The sequence below is a fragment of the Purpureocillium takamizusanense genome, chromosome 4, assembly GCF_022605165.1.
Source record: "Purpureocillium takamizusanense chromosome 4, complete sequence".
Classification (NCBI taxonomy): Eukaryota; Fungi; Ascomycota; class Sordariomycetes; order Hypocreales; family Ophiocordycipitaceae; genus Purpureocillium; species Purpureocillium takamizusanense.
Genome location: NC_063071.1, coordinates 1,801,821 through 1,814,128, shown reverse-complemented (window position 1 = coordinate 1,814,128; position 12,308 = coordinate 1,801,821). Strand labels below are relative to the sequence as shown.

Genomic DNA, 12,308 nt, shown 5'->3' with positions numbered 1-12,308 from the left:
AAGTAATACTTTTAGTTTTATAAGGGGAGAGCTAAGGTATTATATATTACCTATAATAAGTATATCTTTAGCGGCGGTAATAGCCTATACCCCTTATCTTTAAGTAATAGCGGTAGCTTATACCCCTCGTCCTTTAATAATAGTAATAGCGACTTATTCCCCTCGTCCTTTAATAATAGCGGTAGCGGCTTATTATCTTTATAGGCTAGCTATATTAAAAATAAAGTTAAGTCTCTTTCCCCTTCTAAAATCTCTAAGACCTTTAAGAACTTATATTAACGCTAAGGAAATATAAAAGGTAATAATAGCTCTAGCTTTAGCGGAGGCTATAAAAGCTATTATAATAGCTATTATAGTAACTATTATTACTATAATAGCTTTTAAAAGAGTACTTATAGCTTTTTTACCTTTTTTATTATTATTAGCTTTTTTAATTATAATAGTAGCGGTAATATTAATAATATTAATAATAATAATAATAATAGTAAAGCACTTTTATATTTTTTAATTAAGTTAAGTAACCCTTCTTAAATACTTAACTATTCCGAAAGGTCTTAAAGTAACTTCTTTAAGGGGAGTAATAAAAGGCTTATCGATAGCGATAATAATAATAGCGTAAACTAGCGGTCTTAAAGCTAATATTAAAAGCTATATTTCTTACTCTATTAAATTAACTCTTAAGATAACCCTTTATTTACTTATTAATATTAAGCTTAAACTACTTAATATAGCCTCTTTAATTAAGCTTAATTAAAGGATTAATAAAGAGCTATTTAGCCTATTTAAGCTAAATAGCCTTATTAAGCGATCTTTCTTAATCGGTATTATTATATTAAGTATAAATACCATTACGTTACGTTAGGCTATCTCTAAGTTATATAGGATTTTAGCATAGGTTTTAGGTATAGTTAAAGTAGACTAGTCTAAGAGGGGGGATCTAAGGGTTATCCTAGCGTTAGCTTTAAAAAGGGGGTTAGAGATGAGCCTAGTATAAAATGCATAGATACTGTTTTAGATACGGTGGCAGGGATGAAGGGTTGTAGGGCAGCAGTCTCTCTTTTTTTGCCTCCAGCTACTGTAGAGTCAAACGGGACTCCCCGCGGGTTGCGCGCAGCAAGGTACAACTCTCATACATCTTATTATGCTCTCACGAAGCCCTCTGCTCCCTCACCAGCTCCTCCATGATGTCCACCCCGTCGATGAGCCAAAACTTGTGCACGGCATTGGTCAGCCTGCGCGAGCAGGCGTCAATGTTGTCCTCGCTCTCGGCGGTGAAGCACAGGCGCAGGTGCCGCCACGCGCGCTCCTCGACCACGGCGGGCGTGGCGCCGAACATGGTGCCCGGCGACGGCAGCACGAGGTGCGGCTTGCGCGCCATAAAGGCCAGCAGCGCGGCCGCCATGGCCGGCCCGTCGAGCAGCGGCGCCCCCAGGGTCGGGACCCGGGCCATCCAGAGGGGGTGCTCCTCGAAGTGCACGCGCAGCCAGACGAACATGCCGCCACGGGGCCAGTCAAAGGACAGCAGCTGCGTCCTCTTGCCCGGGGTGGACGAGGTCGATGGGGAAGAGGAGGAGGATGGGAGGGGAGTGGGATAGGAGGGAGAGGAGGAGGAAGATGATGGCTTCTTGATCACCTGGTGCGTGCCCTGGTCGAGGATGGCACACATGCGTGCCGCCCGTCGCTCGTACACGGAGCGCAGGCTCGCCAGCCAGTGCACCCAGCCGTCCATCTTCCACCCGGAGAAGGCACCGCGCTTGTGCGCGGGCAGCTCGGCGAACGTGTTCAGCGCGTCTGGTTGCTGCCCGGCGAGGAGCTGGACGACCATGGCCTGAGCAAAGCCCGACGGCTGCTGGGTTGAAATTTCTGTGATGCTATATATTCCGATAGTTAGTCGTCATGGACAAGCCGTCAAAAGGGGGCCAGCTATCCTGGGTTAGAGTATAGTGAACGGGGGGGAGAGGATGGTGGATGGACGAGGTGAGGAGCTGCATCGGTGTCGGTCACGTACCGCTCAAGACGCTCGATGAACTTGGGCTGCGCAGTGATCCAGCCCATGCGGCACCCCGGCGCCATCGTCTTGGACAATGTGTCGAGGCGGATGACGCGGCCGTCGACGTCGAGGCTGAGGTACGACGGCACGAGCGAGTCGATGAAGTCGTGGCCGCTGCGCCGGCGGCGTCGTGGTGGCGGCCCATCACGGTCGTCGTCCTCCCCAAGCAGCCCCTCGGGCTCCCTCTTGACGGCCAGCGACTCGGCCGTGTGCCTCGACTTGGCCTCCGCTGCCGCGGCGGACGGGAACTGTAGGTACCAGTACGGGTCGTCTTCGATGATGACGATGTCGAACTCGCGGCAGACGGCGTAGAGCTCCCTCTTGCGCTGCAGCGACTGGACGCCGCCGGTCGGGTTATGTCCCACGCTACCAAAGGTGGCCTTGGTCAGTTACGAACGCTTCTTCTCATCTTGGTGGTGGTGCTTCTGATGCAGGCAAGCGAGCACGCAACTTACGTCACCGTATATAGCACGTGCGGGCGCTTCCCCTTCGCCGGGTCCCAGCTGCGCAGCACGTCGTCCAGCGAGCCCGGCCCCGTGGCCAGCATGCCCTCGCCGTCAATCTCCACGGGGACGATCTGGATGCCATGCGGCTCCACGACAGGAAGCACGTTGTTGAACACGAACAGCTCGGTGAGGATGCCCGGCCGTTCGCTCACGGGGTCTCCCCTCTCCGGAAGCCACGAGTCGTACAGCAGGTCGACGAGCTTGAACAGCCCGTCGGTCGAGCCGCACGAAAGGATGACGTCGGGCCCAGGCTCGTACGGCACGTGCGGGACCAGCACGTCGAGCGTGAAGCGCCGGATCCACGACAGCAGCGGAGGGTAACCCCCCGCGGTGCCGTACTGCAGCGCGGTCGCGAGGTCAACGCGCTTGGCCGGCTCACCACCCTTTGTCGCCTTGGGCACTACGAGGAGCGACGTCGACTCCGCGTCCTCCGAGTCAGACTCGGACCCCGTCGCGTCCCATCGGGATGGGTGGGCGACCTCGGCCTCGAGCGTGTCGAAAGGAAAGTATGACGCGTTGGGAAGACCTGCAGCAGAAAACCGTCATAAGCACACTGGCCACATTGCAAGACGAGTGGGCCTATCGGGAAAGACGGTGACGGCTGAGTGAGTGGATGGTGTAGAGAGGTAGGTAGTAGGCAAGGAGTTTCTTTCCTCTCGCATAGTTTCCTCGCCGGGGCTCGACGTACCACTTGCAAGGTTCCCAATGCCGGAGATTTTGAAGAATCGGTAGTAGTTCTTGATAGAGCTTGGCGTCCGATTCTTAGTCACTTGAGAGAGGTGGTGACTCAGGTCGAGCGGTGCCGTTTGTTCCTTGAGATGCACCATTTTCGAGCCCCTTGACACAGTATCGCAGCAGCAGTACTGTGTGACGTGATTCTGGGTTATCGCATTGACATCTGCAGTAACAACAACAGGAATGAATGGGAGAGCAGGGTCGTCGCTTCAATATGAACAGTCATCTATTGTGCACTCAGCAACACGCAGGCTGTTCTGGCCCCTTTTCGTCATGTGTCCAGGCCGGTCATGAAGCATCTTCCCCGTCGCCCCCACGGCGCCACCCGTCAGCGCCGAGATCAAAAGTGCAAGTCCGTTCTCATCCTCCTCACAGGCATAGTACTTACAGCCAGCAGCTGAGAGGGGTCCGAAGGCATTGGGTCCGTCCACCCCCCCGAACCGGTCCTTTCTTCGGGAAACGATTAGGCCCATCCGGCGTTTCCCAAACGTGGCGTTTCAACAATAGGTATGCACTTGGCTCATGCTTGAGGCCGTCAAGGAAGTCATCGCCAGTGGCGCGGCACGGACCAAGCTATTCACGCTATTGTTCGGGGTTCACCAAGCGGTAGACATGAGACAGAGGGCGCAGCCAACAATTGCCGCATCTGGGCAAGCCAGCATACCAGCACTGAATAGTAGTGCCCGGCCAGCTTTACGGCACAGAGAGACACGACAACGGACATCGACGCATGGCTGAGGCGCCCATGCGGTCTGCTTCTGCACCACAGCAGCCGGGCGTCGGCTCCGGCGAGGACGCCGAAAGTGGGGCCGAAGGTGCGGCAGGCCGTTACACCCGCACATCATTGGGCGAGGGGGCCAAACACGGGCGATGCCAGGGCCAACGGCCAACGGCATGGGTGGCGGTAGAGTGTCGTATATGACTGATTATCGTACCTGTTAGCCGCCAGGGCTGGTTGTTGCAGTGTCTGTTGCTGCTGGTGCCGATATTGTACGGTACTGCACTCTAAACCGGTGGTGCCGACGGCACGACCGCCGCGCTGCAATGCCGCCACAGCCGCCATTGTTGCCTGCCGGCGTGTCTCAGTCGTCATCAACTGGCTGCGTATACTTCGTACAGTAGGATGCGGCCCAGCTTTCGGAGATGGGGGCCAGAGGAACGCCAAAGCTCAAAGCCCTGCGCCTCGTGCTATCGGTCTGCTGGCCCGGGGACTGCCTTTCTCAAGTTGGTTCCGTGAAGTGATGAGGCCGGTGAGCACCTACACACCACATTGTAGCGCAAACTCTGTGTTCAACGGCACGACATGGCGATGGGCAGGGCCCGGTGCGTGCCGCATTGGGCCCTTTGCTGCGAGGCTGACTGGTGCGCCGAGACGCCGTGGTCGCGTGATGATGCGTCCGGGGTCACGGCGTGCTGTAAGCATTGATCCATGTGCGTACAAACGCCCGTTGCACCATCCTGAGCAACTCGCCTCTATCGTCTGTCAAGGCCCCTGCGAGTCTTCAACGGCCTGCTTGTTCCAATCAGGGTCATAACACAGGCCGAGCTCCTCCAGCGTTGTCGCTTTGCAGCCTTGCTTCTCGAACCGCAGCTTGGCCTCGAGGAATATACTCCTTTGCCAGAACATCCGGTCATCCCACCGCGGCGGCTCTTTGCCCGCCCGCCCGGCCTGCTTGACCCAGTCGTGCAACTCGTTTACATAGAGCCCGTCGCCAAGACGCGGAAATACGTGCAAGGCTTCACCCTCCCGCTCCTCCAGCTTCCGGCTCCAATCCTCCATCACCTCAACGGAAGGCAGCGGCAGGCTGTTGGACCACACGGCCGAGAACACGGCCGCCTGCGCCTCGGCCAGCGGCCACGGCACCGACTTCATGTTGAGGGCGGGGAAGACAAGAGTGGGGTGGTGAATGTGGAAAACGTGCTTGTAGAGTCCATGGACCCCCTGTCCGTTGGTGATGAGCTTGTGCTGTAGGTCCGTCAAGAAGGGATAGCTGCAGAGGAATCCAGTGCAAAAGACAATGGCGTCGATATCCGTTTCCACCCGTCCACCCTTGAAGCAAACCCCTCGCTGATCCACGAGAAACTCGATAATCTCTTGCACCTCTTCGCAACCGGTGTGTTCCAGCTTTGCCGGTGGTGTGGGCGTTCGGACAGATAGGAGAGCCTTGCCTTTGGAGACCCGATTGATCTGCAGGGCAATGTCGATACCGGAGGGCCCATTGCCAATAATGATGACTTTTTTGTCCTTGAACTCGCTCGCGGCCCGATACTGCTTGGAGTGTGTGATGATGGACGGGTATGTCTCTTGAAATTGGGGCATATTGGCCATTCCCGGGATGAAGGGGACGGAGTAGTGGCCATTCGCCACGACCACGGCATCGAAAACATGGTCTATGGCCTGTCCGCTCATCGTCGAACGAGCCTCTATCATCCACTGATCGCGCTCATCGACAAGCTTGTGCGACACCTTGGTCACCTGAACACAGAAATGTATCAGGTGCCGGACATCCTCGGCGTACTTGATCAGGTACTCCTGGACGTCCTCGCGGCTAGGGAATACCCAAGAGTCTTGGCGGAAGCTTTGATCGGAGAAATTCATCAAGGTCCCAGGAAGGTTGGAGTGGAGCTTGTCGTACATGGGAGAAGGAAAGATGGGCGCGGCATGGGACGGCGTCCGAAGCGGCTCATCTGGCGGGAAGAACGGGTCTCTCTGCGGCGCAGGATACGGCCCGCCGGATACCTTGCTGTAGTTCCAGACGCCGCCGACCTCATCCTGCTGCTCAAATATGGTGATGAGGGGAAATGTGCCTTGCGCCCGCAGATACTTGGCCGCCGCGAGGCCGCCGGGACCGGCGCCAATAATGGCGATCTTGTTCACCTGGAACTTTGGAGAGGAGAGCGAGCCCATGCTGTTTGAGGGGCAATCAATCGCCGACGAGGGATAACAATCCAAGTAATGCAAGTGTCTGAAGCCAAAGATTTATGAGAGGACGACGCAGTCATACGAAGTTGACCAGATCCGACCTCGAGAGGGGTAGATGGACAATGAGGAAGATATGCGGCTGACGGTGAGTCGATAACTATGCAGGTTCCGGTTTTGCGTGATCGGACGCCTGTCACACAACACCGCACGCCTGCCTAACTTCTTGGGCTGCTTCGGCTCCGGGTGACCGGCGCTCGCCTTGTCCAGGCTGCGAGAGCACAAGTACCTATCTTGCACGGAGCAACGTACCTAGGTTATTATTGCATTGCACCTGAACTGCAGATGTACGGACAAGGTACAGAGGACGAATTATTAGAGGTACGAAGTAGGTTACCTTAGTAGATACCTAAGGGTGCCGCCCCAAGACAGTTGCTTCACCAGCGCCCCTCCGCCACAGCAATCGCCACAGCCGCCGCCACCCACACCGCCTGCCATATGTGGCGCCCCGCCTCCAGCTTGCTCCTGCCGTGTAACTACCGCGAGCTCCTGCCAACCGGGAGCTCGACCAAGCTTGCGGCAAACTTGTTCCTGTTCAACCACGTCGACAGACGCGTCTTCCACCACGCCAAGCCTCTCTCCGTCGATCAATCTCTACCATGACTCTGCGGGTACTTGCGACTGCGTTTCTCACGTTTTCGACGTACTGAAGCCGACCCTGCGCGAACGCGTATATCCTCCCTCCCGGCCCGACGCAACAATGGGGGCGACCCGATCTGCGGCCGAGGCGATGGAAAGCGCCATGGCCACGCCCATCGCGCAGCTCAACCCTGATCTTCAGGACACCGAGTCGCGTGCCGTAGATGGTGTCGTCACAATCACCTGGCCATACAGCGTGGTGACGAGGTCTATTGCTCTCATCATCGCCGAGCAGGATCCCTTGCGCCGGCGCGACAAGGGACAGTTGCGCGTCGAATGCCATGGGCCTGCGGGCAAAGCTCTCGCCGACTCGGGCATCGGAGGCGGCGACAATATACGACTCAGCTTGGTTGGTGCCGAATGGGACGTCGCACATGCCAAGACGCACCTGCCAGCGGGCTCCCAAGACTGGCAGCTCAAATTCACCAAGCGTCTATTGTTGCGCGCGCGCAAGACCGAGTCCCAAGAACCCGTCGAGATCGACATCGACGCGCCGGTCGTGGAGGAAGTCCAAGCACAACCAAGCGATGTCCCAGCGCGCGACGTGACACCCCCTCCGCCCGAGCCTTTACAGCATGACCTAGCTGCGACCCCAGTCGCCAGACCAGCCACCGTCCCTGCAAAGCGATTGGCCTCTTCTATGCTCGAACCGGACGAATTTACCTCTCCAGCATTCCTTAAGCGTGCGAGAGTATCGTACGGGTCGCTTTTCGAAGACGGTTTCGACTTATTCGCAGAGGACAAAGTCAACAAGCCAAAGGCCAAACGCAAGTCCCGGTTCAGCATGGGCCAAACTGCTTGGAAATACAGCAGCCGGTCTCCAAGCCCTGAGCCTGAGCCTGAGCCTGAGTTAGAGGAACCAGCCAACCATCCCAACGAATCTACTGACGGGTCAACGGAAGACCAAGGAAAATCGCAAACGAAATGGGCATCTTCAAACTCGGCCTCGCCGCGCCGGCCGCCAATGGTTGACGAGGGCTGCCAGACGCAGGATCTCTATTTTAGCCCGTCAATGCATGTCCAGGTCTCGGCTGAGCCTCGTCATTCACATGACACGACCACGCTGGCGTATCCAGAAGCCCGACACGACCATGTCCACACTACTCCCTACACCCCGTCGAGAAACCTCTTCGGCCAAGGTTCAAGCCAAGTTCACAATATATCAGGGGCTATGCCTGGACCCCTGATGGACTTTCATGCACCGGATCCTCATCACCATGACTATGGCTTAAATATGGAGGTGCCTCACCACGGCGTCCTCGCGGATGACCTATTTGGTGAGCACTCGACGGAGCACACGATTCCCGTTACGAGTGATGCCGCTTTCGGTGGAAGCGTCTCCGCACTAAGTTATCCCGATCCCCCCTTTGGGGCTGACAACTACGCTCCTATGCATGGCATTGATCCGAATTTACATGCTCACGACACCGCGCCGGTCCATACGCACGACGACGTGGCTCAACAAGACAACGTAACGTGGCAGAACGATTCTCTGACCACACAATTCTCCTCTCAACCTATTTCAGGTGCCAGGCACTATGGGATCGTGACTTCAGACAGCTCTCCCTCAGTACAACAGGAAGCCTTCCTCAGAGAGCGCGGTTCTTCTGCCGATACTTCAATACCGGACCGACAACGGCCCATCGGTCAGGGTCAGAGCAAGTCGCCTGAACAATCAGGGACAGCGGCTGGCGCGTCCGACAGTTTCAGCCGAGATGGTACTGATCCAGAACATCGGGATGGCGGCGATTTGCCTGGCGAAGACTACGACTTGAGGAACTATGATCGGGCAAGGGATGATGACGAGTCTGTATCGGAGTCGGAAGAGGGGACTTCGGAATCCAATCAAGCTGATCCGGACAAAGCAGCGATCGACTTTAGTGAGGAGGAGGAGGAAGACGAGGAGGAGGAGGAGGCCGAAGAAGATGAGGAAGAGGACGAAGAGATACCCCACCAACATCCTGGTACGGCCGAGGAAGGCACCTGGAACTTTGGTCGTCGGCCCGCTGCCACAACGCAGACGGGTTACGAGGCCGAACAGGACAGCGAAGCAGAATCCGATAGCGACGTCGGGCAGGAGTACTACGGGGGTCGCGAGTTCCTGGACGAAGATGAAGAAGACTATGATGACGACGAGGCCGAGTCGTCTTATGATGAAGAAGAGGAGGCCCCGCCGCCACCTGCACCCGCCGCCCCGGCAGAACCAGTCTTCATCAGTCTACTCTCCGATTCGGAGGATGAGGACGAGGTGCCGCCAAGAAATCCTTTACCGAGCGCCCAACAGCCACCAGCGCCTAAGCAGGATGATCAGGCTACGAAAGGGCCCTCGGTACCGTCGGCGAGCGGCAGTGACCGCGAGGCAAATGTGAAGCAGGAACATACATCCAATGTCCAATCGAGTCCTGAGGATGAACACATGAGCGACAAAGACGCAGAAGAGGCGAGTGAGGACGCGGAAGAGGGCCCCGAGGGCGTGGACGACTCTCTTGAAAGCGTGGACGAAGATGAGAGTATTGACGAAGCTGATAATAGCTATCCTTCCCAGCCGCCAGAACGAGCAAAATCCTTCGAAGGCGAGAAAGACGCAGATTATGCAGATGGTGCGCATGTCAAAGAGGTACAGCAAACGCTTGTTGGCTCGCAGCTAGACGGCGTCCATGAAGATGTGCCAGTACCTGTGGTCAAGGGGAAAACATTTTCCGGTGTCGTTCATTCAAAGGCCGAATCACAGCCCGAGCCACAGCGAGCAAACATTCTGGAGGTTGATACCGCTGCCAAGGTCGCGGCAGTGGTTCAACCAGCCGTGGTTATACAACCAGACCAAACACAGGCTTCCGACAGTGGACAGGTGGACGAAAATATCAAAACCTTTCAGACACAGCTCGTGGGCGATAAGGAGCCCGCAAATGTGACAAGGGCGGAGCCCAGCGACGCGGCTACGGAACTACGGGATGATGCTATGCCGGACGCGCCTCACGACGAGCCGATCGAAACGCAGACCGAGGGGCGAACGCAAAGCACAGCTATAGCGGCAGAAGAGGAAGGGGAGCCGATTTCGTCGAACCACAAAGACGGCAAGATATCATCGCATGAAGCGCCGACAACAAGCGGGATGACGTCCGTCGAGGAGCCTTTTGGGCAACTCACGAACCTCGTCGAGGCACAGCATGCGGAGGAGCAACAGCCAAAGTCAGGGCTGGCGGAGCTGGAGAAGCAAATTAACGATGACGACGACGTGGCTGCTGAGGCGCAAATCATGAACGAATACTACAGCTCTCAGTCCTCGAGTCGAATTGGCTACGACCAAAGTGGCACCCACGGCGGTAGCCAGATCCACGGCGATGAGCCGCTCATCACGGTTAGGTCCCTTCGGAGTCACTCGCATCGCAAGACATTGTCAGCGGACACGACAAGCGATGCGCACGACGACCCCAGTGTCCGCTTAGCGACAGCTCACTCCGGCATGTCGCAATCGCCAGCGCAGGAGGCAGTCAGTCAATTACCACCACCGACCGAAGCGCCCCTCAATCCCAAAGAAGGCGAGCAGTCGGGCAAAGACGACGAGGCGGTGGTGTCTCCGCAGGGCAAGAAACAGAAAGAGCTCAAGACCCTGTCTGCGAGGCGCGCAACACGCAATGAGGCCAAGCAGCCGATTACTCAGGGCAGCTGCAACGCGTTGCCGCCCAGTGACGACGAGAAGCTCTCATCACATCTTACGCTGCGAGCGTCACGCAGTAAGAACACTCGGCCAGATCCTAGTCTGCAACTGTCCAAAGCCTTGGCCGACGATGGCGATCGTCACGCTGAGGCTGACCGCCAGGCTGCCGTAGCACGCTCAGTTCGCGGCATGCGCGGGCAGGCAGAGCCAGACGTGCAGCCGGCCAAGACGCCGCCTTCGTCCGGCCGGAGCACGCGGAGGCACGACACGCCAGAGACCACGAGAGAGCTGCGCAGCAGATCCCACGTCGAGGCTCGGGCCATCACGCCCGAAACGGCATCAAACGCGGCCATGCAGTCGCCATCAGTCGCGGAATCGGTGACAACGGAAACCGAGGATGTATCGGCGCTGAAGAAGGAGCTTCAAAGGCTGCTTCGGACAGGACTTCCCGACGCATTGCCACTCCGGTCCCTGCGTACGTCGCTGAACAAGACTGTTGACATTATGGCGGTCTCTACGACGGCCCCTCCGCAGCCGCACCGGCCCAGACACGGCCCTCGCGACTACATGCTGGAACTCATCGTGACGGACCCGTCGACGGCACCGACAAGCGTCAGCGTAGCGCACGTGTTCCGACCGCACCTCGAGTACCTGCCGGTGGTGCACGCGGGTGACGTGGTACTCCTGCGGCGCATGCAGGTCGTGTCGGTTAAGGGCCGTGGGTTCGGGGTTCGGGTGGGAGATGCCTCGGCCTGGGCGGTGTTTGAGAAGGGCGACGAGGAACTGCTGCCGCAGATCAAGGGACCCCCGGTTGAGATCACGGACGGCGAGGTCGAATACGCAAAGGGCTTGCGACGCTGGTGGGCGACGCTGGACGACAAGACGCGGGCCAAGATCGATAGGGCGACGCAGAAGGCGTCCCAGTCATAGGGAGGGGAGAGTATTCTATCCCCTTTCTCTCTTATGGAATCGATTGCGTTTGGGAGGGGTTACACAGGGGGTGGAGAGATATACCCGCCATCGCAGTCTGGCGATGGCCCATGCGGCTTACGAGGCGTGAGCGATGATGCACTTTTTCGATGTCCATGTAGAGCATCAAGCGCAGGCTAAGCAAGATGGCAACCCGTATCGGCGTAACGTAATGTAATCTCAAACAGTTGACTCCTGTCTGCGCTTGAACACTTACTAAGTGACTATGGCCATGCTGTACGAGGGCCCCCGACTCTAGGGGCGAGCGATCAAGCCTTGATGAAATGACATGTGACAGGCTTGCGCTTACTATCTGTCTGTCCATCTTTGCGTCTGTCCGTCCGTCTCATCACAAGCAATGGGACCTGGCGAGGAGAGGGGCGAACAGTAACACGTGTGTGGATGGACGTTGACGACTGTTCAACGACGACGGGCGCTACGGTCGATGTACCCGGTACAAAGGCAAGCAGCCCCGACTGACACCAAGGCCAAATAGCTCAGCCAGCCTCCGAGGCGGGCAGTAAGGCGGCCGCTTCTTTTGCCCCCCCTCCCCGGCCGGCGCCTGTGCGCCTACCCTCATGCGACGATGATGCGCACGCAGTGGACAGGGCGATGGGCCGTTGCGGGGGGGGAGGGAGGGAGGGGGGCGCAACACATGGGGTAGATCTGCCTTGCTCCCGAGATAATCTCGTCCGCCCTCGGGAGAAGAGGGCACAAGCGCGTTCCTGGTAGCTGTAGTAGTAGCTGTGGTAGTAGCTGTAGTAGTACGTA

The 12,308-nt window shown here is 57.0% G+C and overlaps 3 protein-coding genes across 3 annotated transcripts; 1 reads left to right on the top strand and 2 right to left on the bottom strand.

Moving 5' to 3' along the window:
• Positions 1-1,147: 1,147 nt before the first annotated feature.
• On the bottom strand, positions 1,148-3,383 carry JDV02_005204 (uncharacterized protein; the record flags this gene model as incomplete). Its single annotated transcript, XM_047986477.1, has 4 exons — positions 1,148-1,871; positions 2,009-2,416; positions 2,506-3,082; positions 3,245-3,383. The coding sequence occupies 4 exons, from the start codon at positions 3,381-3,383 to the stop codon at positions 1,148-1,150; spliced, it is 1,848 nt and encodes a 615-aa protein (XP_047842459.1).
• Positions 3,384-4,774: 1,391 nt separating this feature from the next.
• On the bottom strand, positions 4,775-6,199 carry FMO1 (monooxygenase; the record flags this gene model as incomplete). Its single annotated transcript, XM_047986476.1, has 1 exon — positions 4,775-6,199. One exon carries the CDS (start codon positions 6,197-6,199, stop codon positions 4,775-4,777), a length of 1,425 nt encoding a protein of 474 aa, XP_047842458.1.
• Positions 6,200-6,790: 591 nt separating this feature from the next.
• Positions 6,791-11,735, top strand: JDV02_005202 (uncharacterized protein). The gene has a single exon (XM_047986475.1). It carries the CDS (start codon positions 6,972-6,974, stop codon positions 11,496-11,498), a length of 4,527 nt encoding a protein of 1,508 aa, XP_047842457.1. The 5' UTR covers positions 6,791-6,971; the 3' UTR covers positions 11,499-11,735.
• The last annotated feature ends 573 nt before the right edge of the window (positions 11,736-12,308 follow it).

What these genes read in the sequence shown, in the direction of transcription:
- JDV02_005202 (XM_047986475.1), top strand. Translation starts at nt 6,972, where the DNA reads ATGGGGGCGACCCGATCTGCGGCCGAGGCGATGGAAAGCGCCATGGCC.